The sequence below is a fragment of the Lacerta agilis genome, chromosome 3 (genome assembly GCF_009819535.1).
Source record: "Lacerta agilis isolate rLacAgi1 chromosome 3, rLacAgi1.pri, whole genome shotgun sequence".
Taxonomy (NCBI): domain Eukaryota; kingdom Metazoa; phylum Chordata; class Lepidosauria; order Squamata; family Lacertidae; genus Lacerta; species Lacerta agilis.
Window position 1 is genome coordinate 66,205,631 of NC_046314.1, and position 25,296 is coordinate 66,230,926.

The following is a 25,296-nucleotide window of genomic DNA, read 5'->3' on the forward strand; positions in this document are numbered from 1 at the left end:
CTCCTAAGGCAGTGGCTAAATCATTTTCAAAACTTTTTTATATTTCTCTTAATAGTAAGTGATGCTACATCTGTAAGCAAAATAAGACTTTGAAAAAGAACCTGTGAAATACAGAAAAGGGCTTCTCCAGAGAGTAGGCAGGTTGGTATGGGAGTTGCCAGTCTCTTTGGTATCCTGGACTTGAGCTGCTTAGGGTGTTAAAGATAATTACCAAAACTTTTCAGTTGCCCCTCAAATCAAATTGCCAGCCAGGGCAATGAAACAGTATATCTTAGGTGATTGTGATTATTATAAAATGATGTTTGGGCTTCTATATGAAAGTGGACATATTTGTGGCTATAATGGCTTGTTTTGTTACCTAAACATGTGTTTGTGTTCAAAGTCTGGGTAGAACCACCGTTAGCCTAGTAACAGGTTTTGTTTTGCTGATTTTAAACTCCATTGAAAAGAATAGCACTTCCTTCCAATTAGGATCAGACTGTTGGCATCTAATGAGCTGCTGTTTTTTATGCCATAAAAAGGGTAAAGGGACCCCTGACCATTAGGTCCAGTCATGTCCAACTCTGGGGTTGTGGCGCTCATCTCGCGTTACTGGCCGAGGGAGCTGGCCAGCATGACAAAGCCGCTTCTGGCGAACCAGAGCAGCGCACAGAAACGCCGTTTTATGCCATAGTGTTATCTAAAAGCATAAAAAACGTGCCTTTTATATTTTAACTGTTTAGAATTGCTTTTTGACTTTTATTTGTAAAATTAAATAAGGGAGTGCAACTACTGTTTACTCAGGAATAGACCCATTGAAAATGATAGTCTTACTACCTTAGTCATATTAATTGCAGTGGGTCTGTTTTGAGTTAACTGTAGTTGAATAGCACCCTATATGTGCACCTGTGTGGAAAATAATGGAATACATGCTTTTGCCTTCCAAAATTTTTCCCTATTTACTTTAAAAGGGAATTTATTGGTAACTTTTGTGACAAAAATTTTACTTTTTCTATTTTTCTAAAAATATACATTCTGCCTTTTTTTCATTTTTAAACATAGGCTACCAGCAATGCAAACGACCCCTGGTCAAACTGGGACAACACAACAGGTGGTGATGGCTGGGCAGCAAAACCTGAAAATAGGCAGAAAAACAGCGCTTCAAACAACTGGGATGCAGCAGCATTCGGTCATCCACAGGCTTATCAAGGTCCAGGTCAGCTGAGTGTTTCCATAACTATTGCTGGTTATTGGGGTTGGGTAGGACTCCAGATAAACATAATTCAGAAAGTAAATAATGATACTTGATTTCAGAATTCTGCTAAAACTACATGGTAAACATACTCAGAGACCATCAGCAGATTGTTGTTGTGTGTAATAATACACACACACACACACACACATATATATATATATATATATATTATGCCATTTTGATTAGATGTTTGTGTGGGTGTGTTGATTGGGACTTCTTACGATATACCCTTATCCCCAGAATGCTCCAGAATGCTGTTTAGTCTTGCATTAGGATACTGTAGAATTGAAAGGTGCCAGTTAATTAGATGTACTCTTGTTCGTGTTAAGTGTGGTTTGGACATTATGTATGCAACTAGTATTGTCTCTTCTTTAGCGGCTGCTGATGACGATGACTGGGATGATGACTGGGATGACCCAAAATCAACGGCTGCACCCTATCTTGGATATAAAGAGGCAGAGCCTTCAGACCCAGCAGGGCTTCAGCGTGGCAATAGCCGTGGAGCTGCTATGAAGCTACCACTTAACAAGTAAAAACTGCAGCCCTGAATAGGGTGGGGATGGGGGAAATAGAAATTTAAAGAGGAATTTAAAATGCAATAGTTGACTGTGTTCACAAGTTGTAGTGCATTTTCCATGTAAAGTTTACAAATAATGCACTTATTTCAGTGGGAAAGGGTAACAAAATCAGTAATCGGCTAAAGAAAATAATTTTTTTAAAAAAAAGCCTATTTATAAGTCCCAAACAAAACTTATTTCCTCAAATAAAATATGCACTTCAATTGAGCTTTATCATCTCTTTTGTGTGGACTTGTTGGACCAAAATGTTGTTGTCCCTTAGGTGGTTTTGAACAGCTGGAATGATTTGACCATATAGTTTGTTAGTTTTCACATTTTCTGTAGCAAGTAGATTTCAGTTAAGTGCTTTGTCTTAACAGGATAGTTCTCCCTTACAGCCAGAGATGTAAATCATCTGCACTCCCTTGCCCAGTGGGGCTTTTGTATCCATCTCCACCCCCATTCCCTAGCAGCCTCCTTCTGCCCAGTTGTCCAGCTCTGCAATGAGATATACATTCTGGATATTTTGTCTGTCTGTCTGTCACTTTTAAAAAAGAAAGTTAGTAATACAGTCAGGAGTGTGGGGGGTTGATTGGGAAGTGAGGCGATGAAATTTCTGCTGTGGAGTGGGCCTTTTCATGCACTTGAAATGTTTCTGGATTCTGAAATGTGGGGTAATGTAACTGTCAGTTTATCAAATGACAGAGGAGAATTCAAGAGGCCTCTTATATGGTGTTATAGTGGCAGTTGGTACTAACAGTTCCTCTGCACCGTTTGTTCTGATTGGCTGAATTCAGCCACTCAGCAATGACTTAATTGTAGGTGCATATTTATATACTCCTAATGTAGTTGTTGCTCAGTCTGTAACTAACTAGATCATTTCAGCACCATTGTTTTAGTAACAGCCGCATTTATCTTCTTGGATACACCAAATGTCTATAAAATATGGCAAGCAGTTCTGAATCTGTCAAAGAGCCTATGAAAGAAGGATTCAATCACTTCATTTCTCTGATCAGATTTCCTGGATTTGCAAAACCTGGAGTGGAGCAGTATCTCTTGACAAAGCAGCTAGCAAAACCCAAAGAGAAAATTCCTATAATTGTGAGTTTAAAATATTATGTGTGTGTGTTGTATTAATATCTATCTTTGGCAACTGCATGAGGCATTAGTATGTAAATATATGTATTAGTATGTAAATATATATATTGAATGAAAAGCCTGTCTGGTCTTGAACATGCTGAGTACATTGCATGCTTCCATGGGAACTGTGAAGCCTCAAGGGCACTCTTCCAGAAATTAAGCATGTAATTCACCGGCTCCTTTTAATAGTGATCAGGGACCAGGATTCAAGTCTTTGTTCATCACCCTACAGCACAATAACACCACTATAACTTTTTGAGCAATTTTCTTCCTAGGCAGCTATTTGTGCTGAGTAGTTGAAATGCTATACCATCACTGAGAGACCCTAAAATGCTGTTTGCAAAAGGTGCATTTGGCACCTGCTTCAAACTGGCACCCAGGTGTAAAATTCTGTGTGGCCCATTTCTGTATTGTGCCTGATAATGCAGCCTGCTAAGCCTCTGGGTTGCTCATTGTAGTACAGTCATACCTCGGGTTACAGCCGCTTCAGGTTGCACAATTTCGGTTTCCGCACCATGCTGAACCTGGAAGTAACATAACGGGTTACTTCTGGGTTTCGGTGCATGCGCAGAAGCGCTACATCACGCTTTGTGCATGCGCTGAAGCGCCAAATTGCAACCTGGGCATCCACTGTAATTACTTTCAGGTATGGAATGGATGCATCTTTGGCTCCACATGTAGGTTTAGTGTGCATTAAATGCAATTGTATATTTTAGATTTGTGTAGCATGCTTGGAGTTAATTAATACTTTTGTTGTCCTGTAGATTGGAGATTATGGGCCAATGTGGGTTTATCCTACCTCTACATTTGACTGTGTTGTGGCTGATCCAAAAAAAGGTTCTAAAATGTATGGTTTGAAGAGCTACATCGAATATCAGCTTACATGTACAGTAAGTGCGTACCAGAGAAGTTTGTTTAGGTGACATGTCAAAATGTCCCAATTCTTTTGATTGTTTATCTATGATTTACATCATACAGTTAAATGACCCTGACTTATACAGACATAGTAGTAAATATATTTTGGAAGTCATAAGCAAGAGTGTTTTGTCTGCCTATCTTACAGAACACTAATCGAGCTGTCAACCACAGATACAAGCACTTCGACTGGTTATATGAACGTCTCTTGATTAAGTTTGGATCAGCCATTCCAATTCCATCTCTTCCAGACAAGCAAGTGACAGGTTAGCTTCTCCAAATTGATGGTTCTTGAAATAGGAAGTTTTGTTTCTCTCTGATTAGCTGTGTTGATTTTCTGAAAGATGCAAAAGGGTCCCTCTGAAAATGAGGACTTCTCAGCTTAAAACTGACTATCCCCTTAAATTTCATAAGAACAGTGGAGGAATAAAAATGAAAAGCAGCAACAAAGTGGTTGAGAACAGAGTATGCTGTTGCTGGTTCATTTAAGAGCCTGCACTAGTCTTTCTTTAATCTGCCTCCTAATGCTACCCTTCCTGAAAAAAGTAGATGTTAATATTTTGTTTATACTGTCTTGATAGATTCTAGGCTTTGTCTTTCCATTCATTATGTGCTTGATTGGGCTATTCTGAAACCAAAGGAATGTTGGAATGTGGTCCAGTTTTTATGAAATATAAGATTAAAGTAATTCAGCATGTAATGTCCAAAGATTATGCTGCGAATATCATAGGCCTTCTTGCAGTGGGGCAACTAAGCTTACCACTTCTGTTCTGATTAATTGGCATTTCTTTCCATTTGACTCTCTGTACCCCTGAAGTGTGATCTTTTACACAGATATCTTAAAGTCAACCAGTAAAAATAATCTGATGTGCAGCCTGCTCTATAGCTCTGTGTAATGCTGGAAATGCAAGCAGCATACTGCGTGCGAAGAAAATTGAGCATTGATGTGTGTACTACGATGCATGCCAAGGAAGTGGAAAACTAAGGAAGTGATTTACTTTTTCCTTAGCTAGAGCTTCAAGCTTAGAATTCCAGCAGTTTTTTCTGACGTGCACATATGAGCTTGAAAGAAAGCCATAACAGACCAGCACATTGGGAATCACTGATGATAAGATTTAGAGAATTTTTTCTCCATTATTTTGAGTATTGTGAGATTGAAAGAAACTTTAATTTCCAATCAGTGTTTATTCCCCTCTAAATGGTAATATAGAAAAATTGTATTCTTGATGCTATTTTCTTTGGTACATGTGCTGTTTTTTGTTTTTGTTTTTTGTTTTGAAAGTATGTTTACAGTGTTAATGTTGGCAATTAGCATATGCAAAACAAATGAGAGACTTGGCACTGCCGTATATTTTATTTTGGCGTTTCTCACATTTATCTATTGCTTTGCAGCCCAAAGCAATAAAAACAATTAAAATAGAGTGCATGCACAGAAACACTTCATTTTTCCTTGATGTCTAGGTAAAAGTTGGATCCAGTAAATTTAATCTGAATTTTGAAAAGCACATAGAACTGAAAGAGAAAGTAGAAAACAGTGTTGCTCTTCCAAATTTGTCCTTTAGCTCTATGTACTTTTAAAGGGAGGAAAAAGTTACCACACCTCAATGACTAGGGGGCAGGGTGTGGTGGGGAGCTTTCAGGCTTCATGAGCACTAGGAGAAGACTAGGTTTCCCCCCTTAAAAATAATGTCAAAAATTAGGGGGCATCTTATACACGGATACATCTCCTCCCATTTTCTTAAATCTGAGTCCCCCAAAATAGGGGGGTAATATGGTAGTTGGTGCCAATCCTGTTGGGTTATAGACACATTTTGAAGATCCTATTTGTTTCTCATGCCATTTGACTGAGCTAATTTTAGAAGTATTTTCCTCCCTTGTTGAATTTCGTGTGACTTGGATGTTTGCTGCTTGTTTTAGATTATATTGTACCCTGCTCTGGGATTTTTAGTGAAGGGCAGGCTAAAAGGCTTCAAATAAGTAAACAAGCTAAAAATTGTTTGTCTTATTGGAGGGGGGGAGGATAGATGGCATTAAGTGTGAATGTCAGTAGCTGTCACTAATTGGCTTGCAGGGCGTTTCGAGGAAGAATTCATCAAAATGAGGATGGAGAGGCTACAGGCATGGATGACCAGGATGTGTCGTCATCCAGTTGTTTCAGAAAGTGAAGTTTTTCAGCAGTTCCTTAGTTTCCGTGATGAAAAGGTATTATTACATTCAATTGTTTTTTAATTGCTTTGAGAGAAATCTTTCTAGACAGTGCCATTAGATATACATCTCCAAAAGCAGTAGCGAGTAGTCCCTGCTTTAACATTTTTTTATTTCATAAAATTTATATACAGCTTGATTGTGAGAAAGGGGATGAAGCCTATGCACCTTTTGGTGCATAGTTTAAAAGGGGATAAAATGGAACACCGTTATTTCTAGAAGACCATTTTCTCAAAGGCAGGTGGGAATGCCGCTTTTTGTAGAAGCACCTCACTTATGAACATTAACATTTTTCAAGCAGCAATTTGGTAAAGTTGTTACCTAACTTTGGTTAAGTCTAAAGTACTGGTGGATAGTGAGTGCTAAGTGATATTATATATGTATGACTAAAACAACAAATTAACATGGCTTCCCCTTCTGGAAAATGTATGAGTAAGTTTAGGCAAGATATTTTTCCAGGCCAAGTTATAACGCAAAGAGACCCTTTATGTGCATGGTCAGGGCTTAAGCTGTTGCTGCAGTTATTTGGATCGTTCTTGTTTTATTTATTTCAGAGGATTTTTATACTTCTTGATTGTAATAAAACCTCAAACCGGTTTACGAAAAGCATAAAACAATAAAATTACCCCCAAAAAAGTTAAAAACAACTTTTTAAAACATAAAAAGTTACAATAAACAATGAGCTAAAAACCAGAGTAAAACGCATGTCAACATTTTACACATCTGGATAAGCTTGCCTAAACAAAAATATTCTTAGCAGGTGCTAAGTACAGTGAAAGAGGCCTACCTTACATCAGTAGGCAGGGAATTCCAAAGTGTGGATACTACCACACTAAATGATTGATTTCTTACAAATGTGAAGCAAGAATTATGTGGCATCTGTAACAGTGGTCGAGTAGGTATGTATGAAGTTAGGCAATCTCACTAGTAAATGACCTCAGGCTGTTAAAAGTTTCATATATTAATAGGAACTCCTTGAACTTGGCCCAGCAGTAAATCTTCAACCAATGCAGATCTCTGTGCAGAGATATTCTATGCTGGCAGAGTCTCACTCCTCTCGGCGATCATGTTGTGGCATTCTGCACTAACTGCAGCTTTCAGATCAAGCACAAGTGAAGCCCCACATAGAGCACATTGCAGTAATCCAGTGCTAAAGTGACCAATGAATGAGCTACACTCAGCTTTCAAATAGCTACATTAAAAATCCAGTGTGAAACTTCCCCAAGATTAAAAAGATATTTTTGCAGAAAGGAGCTTTCTGAAAAAGAAGCTGAAAAATAATAGATGTTAAGTCACATGACTGTCTGGATCACGGCTTCTTTCATGCTTTATTATTGCTTTTCACACCAGTTTTGAATTGAGGACTGGGAGGAATCTGAAGGTCTATGGCAGGCCCCTGCCCTGCTCAAGAAGTGTATGGGAGCAGGACAAAGTCCCTATGTGATAGATGACTTTTCAAGATTTCACTGCAAGAGTGTGTTGTCTCACATTGCCACACTTGTTCTTTTCCATAGGAATGGAAAACTGGTAAAAGGAAGGCAGAAAAAGATGAGGTTGTGGGTGTTATGGTCTTTTCTACTATGGAACCAGAAGCACCTGACTTGGATTTGTTAGAAATGTAAGGTGTTGGATTCTTCGTTTTCATGTGTTATTTCAAAATTGCTGTTGCCTGCTTTTTAAAAAAGGTGCACTTGTTTTTAAAGCATATTTAATCTTGCATGGATAAGTAACTCGGATAGCAGTTTTCGTGAAGTGTATGCCAGCATTGTCAATTTGTATCCTAGCAAATTGGTTTGGAAGTGCTTCCATGTTGTGTTTCAATACTGAAATTCTGCACAACTGCAAGGATTAGTGCCAAGTATATCATTGCTGATCTCTGTTCATAAATACCACATTGAGAACAATGTCCTTGGGCTCGTGCATATGAAATGCTATTTTGTGCTTATCTGTTGATAAGAAAAGAGGAATGGATCAAGGGAATCTCATGCACTCTGCTCCAGCCCTTACTTTTGTTGCACAGATTGTCTCTACTACCTTAACCAGGATTAAGAGTTCTATATTGGCAACCTGTGCTTAAGTGGTTGGAGTGTGGGTTTACAGGCTTACACACTACCAATCCCCTTACTTTCACATAGAAGTCTCCCTACTCTTAATTGCCTTAATTAATCCATGTTTAAGCATTATGTTGGCATTGGTGTTAAACATGGTTTAATGCTTATTCTCTCATCTAGAGCCCTTTCAGATCCTGGTTTACAGAATTCTCACAAGAAAAAGGAGGGGCTGGTGAAGATAGCACACATACTTGTGGATCACTTTTATCTATGTTAAAGGAATCACAGCATTTAGGCTGCCCTGGACCAAGGCCTGTAAACAATCATATCTTTTCTGTGCTCACACACAACACACACCAAGCAAAATTAGAAACTACTTGCTTTTGTTACTTTGAATTGATGCTTATTACCATTAACTAAAATTTGATACTTTATATTTTATTATTAACCTGTTACTTTGCATTCTTTGTTCTGAAATGAAAGGCTCACTAAATTTTCTGTGTATTTGTGAACTATTTTATGAAATACTTCTAGTAAATTAAAAGGGAAATATGTGTCCATTATTTCTGCAACCAATTCAGTCATTGCAAAACCCAAAACACTTAAAAATGTTTTTATCTGGTGTATGTTTTATCTGGTGTATGTTGAGATTCTGACTGTGGTTGAGAAAATAGTTGAATTTAGTTTTTTGGGGTTGCCATTCTGTTACAGTATTAAATGTTGATGAGTTTTCCTAGATTGTTTTTTTCTAGTTTGTTTCTCTGTGGTTCAGGGAAAGCACCACAATAGGACTAAAATGTAGTTTTCACTTTGCAAAAGGGATGTAAACTGTACTGATGGCATGTGGCCTCCTAGTCAGTATGCAAAAAGAAAAAAAAACCAGTTAAAAAATGTTCACAGTAGAAAATGAGAAAAACACTATGTAATTCAGTTCTTTATTATACAGTGAACAGAAATGTGATGCAGTTGGAAAGTTCACTAAAGCCATGGATGATGGAGTTAAGGAGTTGTTGACAGTGGGCCACGAACACTGGAAACGCTGTACAGGACGTAAGTGTGGGAATATATTTAACACAATGAAAATTGTTGTTTCTTGACTAATTTTTTAATGTGTTTATACAATGTGTAACAGGATTTACTTTGGTAAAAAACTAGAACTACTAGTGCAATGTTCATGAAATGAATGAATCAATTCCATATAAATATGCAATCCACAAAAGTGACTGTAAACACTTGAAAGCTCTGGTTCTGACAGACGTTCCTTTTGGAAGCTGCCCCACAGCTTATGCATTCTTAATTTTTAACCATGCTTCTTGTTGTTGTTTTTTAAAGATGTTTCAATAAGTTCTCAAGATCTGGAATGGGGTGGGGGTGGGGTGTATGTATGTATTCTGGGTTTAAAGAGCTCTTACAGAATGTTCTTTCCTCTTCACATGATTTTGCAATGAGTATGTGTTTATCTACTGTAGGCAACTTTATTTACAGAATACTTGGCAAACAAAATGAATTTTCAAAGCTAGTAAATGTTTTAGATCTTGGTGTTTTGAAAGCATAAACGAGCTTGCCAGAAAAGATCACAGCAGAATAAGCAGAGTCATCCAATTTGGTATAGCTGGATTCATCCAGGTGGATCTTGGAAATGAACTATTGTTCATATTACTGGTTTGGATGTGCAGTGTGACAGTTTGCATACATGATTCATTAGCCATTTGTAGTATGTTTTGTAAAAAGCACAATTTCTCTATAAAAGCATTTTCTGTGTGAAAGACTCAGACTACTAACTGATCTGCACCAAGCTGCCATTTGAAAAGCTATTGAGTAAATACATTAGAATGTTTAATGTAGCCCCATAGACCTTGGACTTCAGAAATGAGTTTCCCATTAGGTCTTGAGAGGTCACAGGGGACACTGCAAGCTTGGGCCAAGCAGCTGAAGCACTTGTAGACCCACTGATCAAAGTAAATGAACTAATGGCACCAAGAGGGCAGTGCAAAAACTGGTAATCAAGCCAGTGGGTGTGAAATAAATGTGAGGAGAGAGGTGGAGAATACAGGGACTATCAGAAAGTACTTTGGCTGCCTGCCATACTGGTGTTTATTTAGGTCAGGGGTTGGCAACCTAAGGCCCATGGGCCAGTAGCGGCCCACGAGGCTTGTCTAACCAGCCTATGGCGACCCCTGCCGCCCCCCGCTCTTACTGGCGCGGCGCAGAGACCGACTTCCGCTGTTGATGGCGCCTGTGCACGGGCGCTCCTCCAACCCGGATGTGTGCTGGAAATAGCATGTGTGCACGCATGCGGGACGGAGAAGCGCCCATGCGCTTGCACACACACTATTTCTGGCGCACTTCCGGGTTGGAGGAGCACCGGAAATAGAGTGTGTGCACGGGTGGTCCTCCGATCTGGAAGAGCATGCAAACGCTCCAGCCGGTCCTCCGGAGGACGGAGCGTCGACCGGCCCATCCTCTGATAAGGTTGCTGACCTCTGATTTAGATAAGTGTTTTGTAGTCAGTTATTTGCTGAGTTGGCTCATGCATTATGCTACATGCATGAATCTCAGCAAACCCAAGTGAAGCACTGAGCTTGTGCACTCATCCTTCCCCATGTCTCCTCCTGTTTGTGCCAAGAATGATGGATTAAAGCAAACAAATGGTTTCATAAACAAGCCAGCTTCAAGTAAAGTTGACTGGTTTAACAAACTATTGCTAGTAAATCAGGATCTCTGATACATGCATAATGCTAAGTCAAGATTCTTTGAAACTGAAAGTAAACTCAGCAGAAGTCCTCTTTGCCACATGGGAGGATGGGAAGGGGAGTTGTATGAGATCCGTACTGTACTTCACTTGGGCTCATTGAAACCCATCTACGTAACCCTGCATAGCCACTAAACACTAGCACTGCTTTTAAACAAACTCATTGCATTTTTCTGGCTTTACCAGATTATATCTTAACATTAAATCCTTTTTTTTCTTTCAGCATTGCCCAAAGAATACCAGAAAATAGGGAAAGCTTTACAGGGTTTAGCAGTGGTTTTCCATAGCAGTGGTTATCAAGGTATTTCATTCTAGCTCTGTTTTGATTTGTCTTTCAAAGCAACTTCAACTTTTCTAGTATTTGGGCTGCATTAATTGGATGAGCTCAGAATAAATATTTTGGGTTTTTAATGGACTAAACTTCCTTCAAATGTCAGGTAAGCTGAACATATGAAATGAGCCTTGCTGGATCAGGCCAGACTTACCTAGTCCTGCACACTGTTTTCTCAGTGGCTACCAAGATGCCTATGAGTCCTTCCCTGTCATGCTCTGATTTATAAGGAATAGATGTTGTTGTTGTCGTGTCCGACTCTTCGTGACCCCATGGACCAGAGCGCGCCAGGCACGCCTATCTTTCACTGCCTCCCGTAGTTTGGCCAAACTCATGCTAGTCGCTTCGAGAACACTGTCCAACCATCTCGTCCTCTGTTGTCCGCTTTTCCTTGTGCCCTCTATCTTTCCCAACATCAGGGTCTTTTCTAGGGAGTCTTCTCTTCTCATGAGGTGGCCAAAGTACTGGAGCCTCAACTTCAGGATCTGTCCTATTCAGGAATAGATATTGGGGTTAAATACTTGTTTTAAGCAAAGGCATCAATAATAGAAATACAATTTATTAATATAATCTCTGTTTGGAGAGTTATATTGATAGTGATTTCTTAAAAGATCAAAATATTGTGGTTTACTGTTGTAACCCCCCTTCTAGTAAGACTTTTACACGACAGCCTCTCAGACCAACTCAATCACTGGCTCCCTTCTGATTTTTTGCCAGATATGTATTAACCACACATTGTGTATTGATACTCAGGCCTTTTCCACACACCTGCCTCAACTGTTTGCTTCTCATCCAACTCCTCAACAGCCTTTCCCTAACTGATAGCTAACTCCCAACTGTCTGGAACATCCAGTTAATTGTTGTGACCCAGAGCAATCAGACTAAAATTACCTGACCTAGACCCCGTTTAATGAAATCTTAAAGCAGTTATCTCTCTCTCCTCTCCAATATCAGCTCTACAGGCTTTGAACTCTGTTGCAGAGGTCACAGAACATGTTTTCATTCCAAACATAAACACATTTACAGCATTTCTCTGCAACAGTAAACAAAGAATGGGTGAATTAGACTACATGAAAGCCCTGCTGTTTTGCCCCAAAATTTAATGTGCCAAACTAAACCCCAGCCTTTTGTTTATAGGTTCAGCAGAAACATGTGAACATGTGTGGCTAGGGAAAGATATGAAAAATATAAAGATGCTATCATTTAATTTTGTCATCTTAGTCCTGATAGTTTGCTAGTTTCAAATTTATAATTACTGGTATAATTAAAGGCAGTTTATTTTCCCTCATGGGTTGGTTTATTCTTCACATTTGAAGTAGGTCTTACGTAAGATTTTTATATTAAGCATTGACTTACTTCCATAAATACTTATAAACCTTCTACTAAAGAAATCACTGCATGAACAAACACTTATTTTAAAATGTAGATGTTTCTACATGTCCCATTTTTGTTTGTTCCAGCGACTCACCCTTGACGTACTTGAAAACCTCTGTGTCACATTTGTTTTTAGGAGAGTCTGACCTCCATGAAGCAATAACAGAAGCAGGAAAAACATATGAAGAAATTGCCAGTCTTGTGGCAGAACAGGTATGCCATACTACTACATTGTGGGGGGAAGTCCATGGGTGAGTTCAAATGGAGCAGGTGTTTGCTTACATGGTGAGCCATCTTCTTCTGGAGCAGGTTGGGGGGAAGAGAAACAAGAGGTCATTTGTACAAGTGGGCAAAGCACATTGGATGGTTTTATTTTATTTATTATTTATAGCATACTTTGAGTGATTATAAAGGTGCTAAGAATTTAGCAAGAGTTGGTGATTAAAAAACACTTTGAGGTTTCACCCTTATAATCAAGCAGTATATAAATTTTATGAAATAAATAAAATCTACCACTATAGTCATGGTATGCAGAAGCCTGCTTCTGTATCAGTAAATGAATGGGAAATTTGTGTGTAACTGGGAGCTGGGCATGCAACTCCTAACCTGTTAGCTCTATAAAGTGCAGGGGGCAAAAAATTCAACCACACCAACACATGATTTGCAGGATATATGCCTCTTTTTAAAGGGCTAGGGGCAAAAAACCCTGAAATCTTATCTCTCCCCCCCCCCCCCCGTTGTATTAAAACCTATTTGTACAAAAGATTGGGTAAAATATAGTGATTTATGTTCACTGATTTTATATTTGAATTTGCTATCTTTTTAAAAGTAACAGTTTCTTACAAGTATCCATTTGCAATTTGTAGATGAGCTGCAAGCTGCCATGTTTCAGCTCTCAAAACTTCATGGTCCCCTCCCCATTGGTAGTCTTCTGATTTTCAGTTTATATGTGGAGCTTGTATGACCTATTGTTATGGAGTCAATAACTGGATTTCCCCCCTCTTTATCAGCCAAAGCAGGATCTTCATTTTCTAATGGAAACCAATCATGAATACAAAGGATTTCTTGGTTGCTTCCCAGATATCATAGGTGCTCACAAGGTAAGGAGCCTTTTTCACCATGACTTTTAAAGAGGTGGGTGCTACTTATCATAGTGTAAGTTATCCATACTCTCGGTCTCTTCAGGAAAGGAATAGGGGTCTTGTTACTACCTGCTAAGTTTTGGGATGTGTGTATTTTACTTGGTTTTTGTATTTGATTGGTTGCTGAAGTGGATGGAAGTATTTTTCCTGCTTGTTTTTAGGGTGAAGTGGTATTCTGCCTGCCCTTTTTTGCATTGTTTGGGGAATTGCTTTACACCTTGGAGGTTTGGCTTCTGATGTTTGCTTTTTTTTTGTTTGGGTGTATGCGTTTTGTCTGCAGGGTGTTTTTTCAGGGGGGGGGGAGCAGTCCTGAGAACCACTAGTTTTTCTACTAGGAAATGGGTATTTTGTGTTGCCCACAGCAGGTTCTTGGATTTCCAGGTGTGCCTGCAAGCCAAGAAAGGTTGGGGGTTCTTGTCCTAGGGTATTTGGAGAAGGGGTATAGCTCAGTGGCAGAGCATCTGCCTTGCAGGCAAAATGGCTCAGGTTCAGTCTCCAGGTGGGGCTGAGAAAGATTATCTTCTGAAATCCTAGGGAACCACTGCCACTAGGTTTCAACACTACTGAGCTAGATGGTCCAGTGGTCTAACTCATAACAAGGCAGCTTCCTGTGAAGACAAAGACCAGAAAGACTGCATAGAGTATGGTGTGCACTGTATAGTTCTCACATTTGAGGAAACCCAAAATAGTCTCTGTGGTTTATAAAGTGTGATGAAAGCTGAGAGCTTCAGTCACTATTTTGAGAGGACTTTCAGGCGCACTTTTCTGTGGAAGAAACTGTTAGGGAGCAATTCAGCATAGCATTATGGAAATTGTTCCATCAGTGCAAGCATTTCACCTTGCCAGATGGAACAATCCCCCCCCTCTCCTCCCCCTGCATATGCTGTTCTGGGGGTTCTCCTGACCACCCAAAGAGCCAGTTGAGGGGTTGGTGAGCTGAGGAAGTGCTGTTGAGCTAGCACAAGTCCTTAGCTGAATCTGGCCTTAAGACATTAAATATCCACATAGACAACCTCTAATTTTGGTTGATTATCTGCTCCACAAAACCAGGCATTTTATTCAAGGTCAGGCTGATTATGACAAGTTAGGTGTTGTAGCTGTGTTTACCCTTTGAGACCGCCAGCTCCAGGATACATGAAAATGGCTAAGCATCTTTCATGGCTATGCTTTAATGTATTTTAGTAGCTTAAACTTAAACTTAATTTTGAAACTACTGGTGGCAGATTCATAGTCATCTGATGATGACCTGAAACTACTGCCCACTGCCTTACCTAAGCCAGTTTTGCAACAGCGCTGCTTGCTGTGCAGAGGATTGCAGATCTGCATACATAAACAGCAGCACAAAACTAGTGTACATTGCTGCTTGGTTTTATAGTTCCCATAGCATGCCCCATGATTGTGTGAATTGGTTTGGAGGAAGATTAAGTATGTGGTGGTTGATCCTAGCATACAACACTCCTCCTTCCAGGTTTTGTAAATTTTTGAGGGAGGGGAGGGAGTCTTAGGAAATAGAATGAACGCAGATACAACTAATTAATTTAATTTGAAATGCTTTTCCGTTGATGCTTTATGTGATATTTTGTCTTAACAGGGAGCAATAGAAAAAGTGAAGGAAAGTGATAAATTAGTTGCTACCAGCAAAATCACCCCACAGGATAAACAAAACATGCTGAAGCGTGTAAGCACCATGTCATATGCACTACAAGGTAAAATGTGCTTTGCATTTAAATGGCATGGTTTCTCCTGTTAATTGGGAATGGGGATAAAATAGCATTGGTGAAAGGGAATGTTAAGAATAATTTTAGTCACATTACAAATACGTGATGTTTATATGGTTTGGGGTGCAGGGAACGAAGAGGTTTTCCCCACCTGTCTGAATTAATTGGTGTCCCCTCCATCTCTCTGTGTGTGTAGTCAGAAAGGAATCCCTTTCACTTGCTTTCTGGAACAGTAGCAATATTCATCTATTGCAGGGGTGGCCAACTTCCAAGAGACTGCGATCTACTCACAGAGTTAAAAACTGGCAGTGATCTACCCCCTTTTAGGGGGTTCAGGTCAAAGAAGTTGTTGAGCTTTTTTTTAAGGAAGGAAAGCCCTGTTTTGGGGGGTTCACGTACAAGTTGTTGAGCTTCTTTAGGGAGGAGGAAAGTGACATTGAGCTTGTGTTGGGAAGGAAAGTCCTGTTTTTGGTGGGTCGGGTCATTTTAGGGGTGGGGGGCAAAGATGTTGAGTTTTTTTAGGGGAGCCAAAGTTTTTTAGCTTCTTTGGGGGGAGCCACTGATTTACCAGTGATCTACCACAGGCGTCCAGTGATCTACCAGTAGATAACAATCTACCTGTTGGACATGCCTGATCTATTGTATTAAATGAAGTCTTCTGTATGCTTATCTAAGAACAGCAGTGTCAACATAAGGCAGGCTTCTGGGTTGACCTGCATATGATTGGGGAGTGTAATCTGAGGTGGCCTTGGTGAGATAGTCAGTCTTTATTCTTGATTAGTTAAGACAAAATACTTCAGTCTCAAATCTGCCTTTCATTGGCTCTGCCAGTTGGGCGGGGTATCAATAATAAAATTGTTGTTGGTTGTTGTTGGTGCTGCTGCCATGCCTTCAACAGAAAAATTGTTTCCTACCCCTCCACTATCATAAAGTGCAAATCTGGCATTTTGCTTGGATTCCTAAATGAGTAAAATTTGTTCCTTTTTGGAGTCAGACTTCAATATGTGCTCTGGTTTTGATTTTACAGCTGAAATGAATCACTTCCACAGTAACCGGATTTATGATTACAATAGTGTGATGCGCTTGTACCTGGAGCAGCAGGCACAGTTCTATGAAACAGTAAGTTGCAATGTGTCTTGAACTCTCTCTGTCTGCACTTGCTTATTCTTCCAAAATTTCATATTTTTTCATAAAAATTATACAAACCGATTGATTGTAAAAATATACCTCAATGGACTGTTTCAAGTGCATTTGTGCTCAGATACTCATCATGTGCTTGAAATTGTTGACTCGAACTATGGTTAGCTCAGAAACACTTCATGTGGTGAACAAATTTATTTTTAAAATACAGGTTTATGAAGTAATAGTTCTTTCATCCCCTCATTGGAAAATGCTACTTGGCACTGCAAATTCTTCCTGCACCACATACTTCGCATGACAAGACTATGCAGCTGCTGCTTGCTTTTTGGCTGGGATTCACAATGAATTGCATTTGGCAGTTCATTAGCAATTCTTTTCATTCCTTTCAGAGAAGGGATAATGATTAAGCTGTATGCAGTTATTCCGCTTAATTCTCTCTAATTTCATCCCTTTTATACCTTGGAAAGTGAACACATGTGTAGTGTTAGCCTAGTGCAGGGGAGGGGGGTGGCAGCTTCTCTCCTTTCCTCCTAAAAGTGACTCCAGCATTTATTTATGTATTATTTGTACTGCCCTTCACCAAATGGTCCCAGGGCAAGTCACAAAGATGTTACAGTTAAAACAAATACAGTGTATGTTAAAAATCATAAAACAAAACTACAAAACAACCAATAACAAAGTAATAAAGCATCTGCACCAAACAGCAGTACATAGCAAAGCAGGAGGAGCAACTACCCTCACTCACCCAAAGGGCTGGGTAAGAGGTGCATCAATGACCAGTCGTCAAAGCATCCAGTGGATGCACAAAGCGCACCTCAGAGGGAAGGTCATTCTACAACCAGGGTCCACCACACAGAAAGCTGTCCCTTGTCCACAGATATTTGGGACCCAAGCTGTTTATAGCATTATTATTATTATTATTATTATTATTATTATTATTACAAAAGGGACATGGGTGGCACTGTGGTCTAAACCACTGAGCCACACTGATCAGAAGGTCGGCAATTCGAATTCGCGTGATGGGGTGAGCTCCCATTGCTCTGTCCCAGCTTCTCCCACCCTAGCAGTTCGTAAGCACACCAGTGCAAGTACATAAATTGGTACTTGCTGTGGCTGGAAAGTAAATGGTGCTTCCATGCGCTCTGGCTTCCGTCACAGTGTTCCATTGCACCAGTAGCGGTTTAGACATGCTGTCCACATGACCTGGAAAGCTGTCTGTGGCCTGAAGTGATACCTTTTACCTATAGTTACAAAAATAAATAGTAAAAACTACAGAAAAAAATCCCAAAGTACACACACACACAGTGCTTTTTTTCTGAGGGGACGCAGGGGTATGCATACCACTAAACATTCTGTGAATCTTAAGTTTTGGCCTCATTGAGGGGCAGTATTTCAATATGAGTAGGAAAATGAGAGTACCCCTAAATCCCAAAGCTTGAGTGGATGTTTTTACCTGGTGTCTAAAAAATATAGTGATGGTGCTAGGCATGCCTCCCTGGGGAGAGATTTCCATAAACAGGAAGCTTAACAACTGAAATTGGGCTCTCCAGCTAGTTGGAAACTATTGTTGTACATGTCCAGCCAGAGACATCCACCAGCAGCCGCTCAGCTGCACTAGTTACAACTTCAAAACCATGTTCAATGGCAGCTCTATAAAGAGTGCATTGCAACAGTCCAATCTGGAAGTTACCAGAGGCTGCTCACTATTATCAAGCTAGCCCTGACCAGGAAGGGTCAGAGCTGGCAAACCAGCCATAACTGGAAATAGGCACTACTAGCCACTGACTTCCTGGGCCTCAAGTGACAATGATGAATCAAGGAGTACCCCCAAGCTACAAGCCTGTTCCTTCCAGGGAAGTGTAAATCAATCAAAGCTTCAAAAATGTATGTGTGCATATAACTTGAAAGATGGAAGTTAATGTTTCTAACCACACAAGTAGGTCTAATCACCAGACATTGTTGCCACTGGAAAACTCTAATACCTGTCTGGAAAGAATTGCCATTTTAGGTAACACAAGACAACTGTTCATACTTTCTCCTTTGGGACTACTCAGTAAGCAGGTTTATTTATTTGGTAACTTGCCTTTTAAAAACACTTAATCTATACGACATCGTCTATATTTTTATTCATGATACAGCAACCTTTAAGAGTGCTAGAATATGCTTCAAATGGACAAATGTTTGTTGGAATGAATTGTTTAAAATGTTCTCATAACATCTTTGAGATTAGGTTTCTTTTATTTATTACAATTTATATAACGACTGTAAAAACAACCACTTCCAAGCAGTTTGCAAAAACAAACAAACCTGAATAATTCTGAATATATGGGGTATCTTGCTTTTCATGTGCCATATTTGTTTGTCTATTTCAGATTGCACAAAAGCTGAGGCAGGCTCTCAGTCGCTTTCCAATGATGTAGATACAGAGACAGATAATGAAGAACTCCAAAGTGCTTTTCTAATTTTTGGTGGGGCAGTGCAAATAAGTTTTTGCCATCCAAAAAGCCTTTTTTAAAGAAATAAAATGCAAAAGAAAGTGAAAACTTCAGGAGTTTACTTTGTTAACCTAAATGCCTTGGATATTTATGTATATTTTTATCCTATATGCTTTTCCTTCCTACTCACTATCTTAGTAGAACTGGAAAATGCCCTATATTAGGGAAGGGTAACCTATGGCTCTCCAGGTGGAGCTAGCTCCCATTCTCATTGACCATTGCCTTGGTTCCAGGGCTGTGGGAGTTGGAATTCAATTACATCTGGAGGGCCATGGGATCCCCTACTCTGCTCTATGATAGGGCTTCAAATTGCCAAATGGTTTGTTGCCAAGGGTTACAAAAAGATACATATATACTCTATGAGAGTATTCTGTTCACCTGATTAGATTTTTTAAATACTTTATCCTAATTGTTGAAATGCTTTCTAGCATGTACTTTTTTTGTTACGAGCCTGCTGTTGAAAGCAGAAGTTTAGCTTCCCTCTCCTGTAGCAATGGTATACAAAATCTGAAATAAAGTTGCTGACGCATATGGGAATCTTTTAATATCCTGTCCTTGAACCACAGATGCCTCAAAACTTGAGGGCTAGATTATTATTTTCTTCCTGTCTATATGAGGGGGGGAAAGAGCTGAACCTAAAGACAGCCATTCCAAACATCTGGAAGATATTGTTCCATCCAGTAATTCTAAGCCATGCACTTTGGTTAACTACCCAATAGTCATGGTTGTGTGTTTGAAGCCTTTTTGCTCTGTCCTTACCAAGTGTGTAGCATCAATAGTGTCTTATGTCCCATCACCACTGCCATGGTAGAAAATGTTTCAAGGTCACTGCCAGATGCTGGGTGCTTATATAATAGCATGATACTACATTTTTGATCCACTTTAAAACAACCCCAAAATGGACAAAATTATTTTTTACCTCTGGAAAACAGACCATTTATTCAGGTGTTGAATACAACATGGGCTTATAAAACAAGTATCTACTTCAAAATGCAACTATGCTTGAAATGTTATGTTCAGGCCACTGCTGTTAAAACAGCTTTTGCATACAAACAGTGGGCAATAAAGGCCTGAAGGTGTGTTGCCACAAATTTTCTCACTGAACCCCACACAACTTACATTAGAATTAGTCTTCACTTCATAAATAAACATTCTTTTATCTACCAAGTCATTCTAAGAGAGTAGTACTCCCTATGTGTTCTGTTGACTTGTGCGCTGTTGTCATTTTGTGTGTGTTAGAGTAATAAAGAATCTCTGTTTGCCATGATAATATAATGCTGTACCCCCCCCCACAAAACCCCCCACAAAATCCCATAAGGTAAACATGGCTCAAATCCTCTCTATTGTCAGGTATTTAATGATTTTTCTACGTGTTTTTTTTTGTTTTCCTATTAATTTAGTTTGTCTTCCAAAATTCCATAAAGTGTTATGATACAGCCATTCAGATATGTACAAATTGTAAAGAATGTGTATAAATGTTTTATGCCAAATGTAATGAGATCTATCTTGCATGTAGAAACAATTTATGAAGTTACTGCAAAGTGTATAGTAAATTCTAAGGCACTTTTTCACAGCACCACTTTTCCAGCATTTGTATATTCACTTTTTGTGTCAATCTTTGTTACTGGTTCGCTGAGGATTTCTTTTTACCAAACTTTAAATTGATCCTGATGACAGAAGTTGCAGACTTTCCATCTTTAACTGATAAACTGGGACAGAAGAACAGAAGAGATGGTTTCAGTGTGGAAAAGCCATGTATGTAGCAAGACCATTTGGAAAAGACAGATCTGTAACTTCCCAGCAAATTAAGTCTTTAAATTGATAATAAATATTTATACATAAAAGAAATTTTGTGTCGTCGTCCCATTATTTTGCTACTCTATAAAAACAGGTGTTTGCAGGTACATCTGCCTCATAATACTTGGCAATATCCAGTGAAGTCATGCTTTTGAGCAGACCCATTGAAATTAATGGACTTTTAAATACCGGTAACTTAAGTCTATTTATTTGCATGTATCTACTCTAACATTGGATATTATCTACTTTGTTCAGAGTTGTCTCTCTAGCTGTTATTGGTCTACATTTCCCATCCATCGCTAACCATTGGCCATCCTGGTTGGAGTTGATGGTCCAAAATCTCTGGAAGGTCCCTGCTTCCTCACTCCTGTACTTATAAGTACAGAATGAGCTCTTAAGTTCACCACTGGTATTTTTCTGAGTGGATTGTTCAGCAAAAACGAGATGGAAAAGTTTCTGGCCATGATGGAAAAGCCCAACAGTAGTATGTTGCAGAGTACACTGAGTTTGTCTGGAGCAGTTCTTTTGGTCCTCACAATACCTTTTGTGAAGAAACGTACCCCAAACCACATTGTATTATATTTAGTAGCGCTAGGCCAGCTTACTCTTCTCAGGAGAGCTCATTGGAGAGCCTCAAGTCTCACCAGAAAATAGTTCAAAGAGACTGCAAGTTATTTGCTATTGAGCTTTATAGCAGATAAGAGTTCTGTGGACTGCAGTGTATAGTTTTTATTTTTATTTTCACATGAAAATAATTTACTATTTTTAAGACAGTTCAAACATTTCCCATTGGTGTGTGAATTTTGCCTATAAGAATGTTGGTGTGTTATTTAGAATGATGGTGATAACCCAAATTTGTAAAACAATTTGAAGATAGGTTGGTGGTATTGTTTAAGGAATAATTGACATCCACATTGATTAATAACCCATTGAGAACCTCAGCAAAGTCTGCTTCTTCACCTTCTAAATTCAAGTCATTACAGGTTGCAAGTAAAGTAGCCTGTTGCTGCTGCTTAATACCCACCTCAACAGGCAATGTTGGGTCTCCTTTCTTTAGGTTCCTCAACTCTTAAAAGCCTTGGCTGTGCATTAGGCCCTCAAAGCAGTTTTGGCATACGTCCTCAGCCATGTTGCTCATTTTCTTCAGGGCTCCATCAGTGTCTGACTTTTCTTCCCAGGAAAAGCCAAGCAACTCTGTCTATGCCCTTCTCACAAGAACTTCATAAATAAACTGCACAGACTGCCACACATCTTGCTTCTATAGCACATAAGATAGTTTACAGTACTTCCTCTTGCCCCATCCTTTATGCTCTACATAGCCTGTCCCAGTTACAAATTGAGCCATCATTACTGGCCAATTATTTAAGATCTTAAAGCTTGCATTGTTTCTACCAAGAAGCTGGGCAATAAATATATCACTTGGATTTAAAGAAATATTTCCCCCCTGAAATTTGTGCCATGCTACCTTGTAGTCACAGCCACTATTGGCCTGCACAAGGTTTAATTTAGTTCTAAAGCACAGTGGTAGCAGTCACATGGTCTACACCAGTGATGGCCAAACTTGGCCCTCCAGCTGTTCTGGGACTACAATTCCCATCATCCCTGACCACTTGTCCTGTTAGCGAGGGATGATGGGAGTTGTAGTCCAAAAACAGCTGGAGGGCCAAGTTTGGCCATCACTGGTCTACACAAAGGGTTATTGTCCCCACAAATGGTGGTTGCTGAGGCATGTTGCTTCATCTTGCTGAATGCCACAGCTGGTCCTGGAAATGTTCGATAAAAATTCTGACGAAACATAAAACCCATCTTTTGGTGTGTGCAGATCCTGCAAAAAAATTGATATCTGTAGTGTTCATCCCTGATAGGAAGGATTTGGATAGCCATGACTATGCAATGCCTTCTAATATTCCACAGCCTTTCTTTTACTTAATTAGATCAAAATTTTACTATTTTGGTAAATCACATATTTATAATATCAGCAAGATAATTTTAGTAAGCAGGCAGTCTTCTAAAATGCAATGGTTTTTGAAACAGACACAGTGATTAATTACTACTGCATCTATAAAAACCTTGTTTTGGAACATTATGTTTCTGCCAATATTGTGTTATCTCTACTTATGTTACTTCCTCAGCCCCATTCAGTTCCTTATAAAATTATTGAAAAGACCAATTTAATAATCTGGTCAGAAAACACACACCACATCTGTACTTTTCACCAAGGACACATCACTCCTATTTTATTTTAGGGTGCAATTTTTGAACCAAAGTTTCAATTGTATCCTGGCAATAAGAAGCTTCTTTTAAGCGCTTGAAATCTACAAAGCTTCTGCACAAATATTCTATTTACTTCATCCTGAAATAGCTTAAATTAAAGTTGCCTTGAATCTTTGCAGTGTGAAACCTTATGTACAAACATCATCTCCAGATTCCCTTATATATCACATAAGAAATATACTGAGGGGCATATATCTGCTTCTACAAAAAAACTCCAGTAATATATAGTAACTTTTTGTCTTTTTAGGAGAGTTGTGTTTAAACTCCACCCTCCATCTCTAGGCTAGGTACTGCTCAAAGTCAGCCAGAACAGAGGAATGACTGGAAATCATTTTTAGCAGTCCATTATGAAATTTAGCTTGGGGGCTACTTTCTAATATTGCACTTCTGCCATTATTTAAAATGGCAGCAATGATAAATGAGATGAATAAATGTTGACATTTCAGCAACTGACGTTTGATTTTAATTTTTTAAACAATCATGAGTAGCTATTGCAACAAAACTTTTTTAGTTTTGGTTTTAAACTATTTAGATTATGCCAAACCTGCAGGTAACAAAATGATAAAATTTTGCTACATAATGTCTCATTGTTTGATAGCCCTCAGCCTTAAAATTAAAAACAAAACAAAACCCATCATTACTGAGCGTTTTTGCAAGAATAGGAGTACTTATTTCAAAGGTGAAAATTTATCATTTGTATCTGCAACTCAGCTTTAATAGTATTAACAAAAAGCAAAAACTTAAGGAACACTCTTAAGTTAAATAAACCACTACAACTCACACTTGAAGCCAAGTTTGTTGACACAGCTTGCACTGGATATTCTTAATACAGGTATTTTTTGTATCACTTCAATTGGCTCTAGAAAGAATATTTGGTTGCTACTGTTGGTTAATTTAGAACTCATTAGCTTTAATGTGCAGTTCTCTAATGTATTTCCTGTAGTATAGATAATTATGCCTTTCCCTTCATAGCATCTGAGATATCTCCCAGCACTTTGAGACTAGCTGCATTAAAAGAAAGAAAACACAGTATGCTGAGAGGCAAAAGCATATTAGCATATTAACCAAGAAAATTTCCATCTTCCGGTATATCAACTTTTTTTAACCTCTTGGGACTGCTGTTTGTCAGTCTAGTTTTCAAATTGTTAAATATTTCAGCCAAGGTACCTAAAAAAGTAGGATACCTATCCATATGTTAATTATGGTTAGCAGATTTTTTTCACTGAATCCGGGGACACTTTTTTCTTTTTTGAAGCTGAGTAGCAACAGGGAGTCAGTAGTGGGGATGGTGAGGCAAAAGGCCCTGGGCCCAAGCACACATGCATATTGTATAAAGGTGCAAAGCCCTTCTTTTGCACCCTGTGAAACATAAATGCGCAGAGTTTTTAAAAAACAGCAACGGCTGGCTGGCTGCGACTCCTGAGCCTCCCCCGATCAGTCAAAACATAGGGGGGAGGGGGCAGGAGATGAGGGAGGCTCAGGAGTCACAGGTGGGTGGCGCACCATTGCCTTTAACTGCGCATTTTTGTTTCACGGTGTGAAAGAAGGGCTTTGGACCTTGCCCCGCAGAGAAACTGCGCGCCTTGTGCCCCTCCTGGGCAATGGCAATCTGCCTGCCTGCGACTCCCGAGCCTCCCTCAATCAGTCAAAACAAAAGGGGAATGGGGCAAGAGATGTGTACCGCCAGACCTCCCCAGTTTCCCATCAGCAGTGGCAGCAGCAGTCAAGCAGCCTGGAGCCAGCTGGTTAGCGCAGTTGACTGGCTGGCTTCAGGAGCTGCCGTGCTGCCCGCCATTTTTCCTCGCTGGAAGTCCCCATATGATGTGTTGTGCACAAGACACATCATATGGGGACTTCCAGCGAGGAAAAATGGCGGGCACCACGGCAGCGGGCAGCTCCTGAAGCCAGCTAGAGCCAACTGCGCTACCAGGCTGGCTCTGGGCTGCTGAGGCTGCCGCTGCCACATTTCCTGGGGACAGATTTGCAAATCTGGGGACATTCCGGGGATGGAATTTGTCTGGGGACAGATTTGCAAATCCGGGGACTGTCCCTGGGTATCAGGGACGTCTGGTAACCCTACGTTAACTAGAACAATTTCCCCTTTTCTCTTCAAAGCAGGACTGCTTTGTAGCTGCCTCAACATTTGACACTGCAGGGAGGCAGCTGCACCA

The 25,296-nt window shown here is 39.6% G+C and overlaps 1 protein-coding gene across 3 annotated transcripts in view; it reads left to right on the forward strand.

The window, feature by feature from the left end:
- SNX9 (sorting nexin 9) overlaps positions 1-20,703 on the forward strand; it is a 44,861-nt gene extending 24,158 nt beyond the window's left edge. For 2 of the 3 annotated variants that reach the window (XM_033144072.1, XM_033144074.1), the window contains 14 exons: positions 1,042-1,195; positions 1,610-1,763; positions 2,808-2,892; positions 3,696-3,821; positions 3,995-4,112; positions 5,918-6,048; positions 7,566-7,669; positions 9,049-9,152; positions 11,078-11,155; positions 12,696-12,772; positions 13,570-13,659; positions 15,293-15,407; positions 16,447-16,538; positions 18,932-20,703. In XM_033144072.1, the coding sequence (XP_032999963.1) occupies positions 1,042-1,195; positions 1,610-1,763; positions 2,808-2,892; positions 3,696-3,821; positions 3,995-4,112; positions 5,918-6,048; positions 7,566-7,669; positions 9,049-9,152; positions 11,078-11,155; positions 12,696-12,772; positions 13,570-13,659; positions 15,293-15,407; positions 16,447-16,538; positions 18,932-18,979 (1,476 nt within the window). In that variant the 3' untranslated portion in view covers positions 18,980-20,703. Of the gene's footprint in view, positions 1-1,041; positions 1,196-1,609; positions 1,764-2,807; positions 2,893-3,695; positions 3,822-3,994; positions 4,113-5,917; positions 6,049-7,565; positions 7,670-9,048; positions 9,153-11,077; positions 11,156-12,695; positions 12,773-13,569; positions 13,660-15,292; positions 15,408-16,446; positions 16,539-18,931 lie in introns of those variants that run through there. The other variant, XM_033144075.1, reaches the window with a different exon arrangement.
- Positions 20,704-25,296: the final 4,593 nt, after the last annotated feature.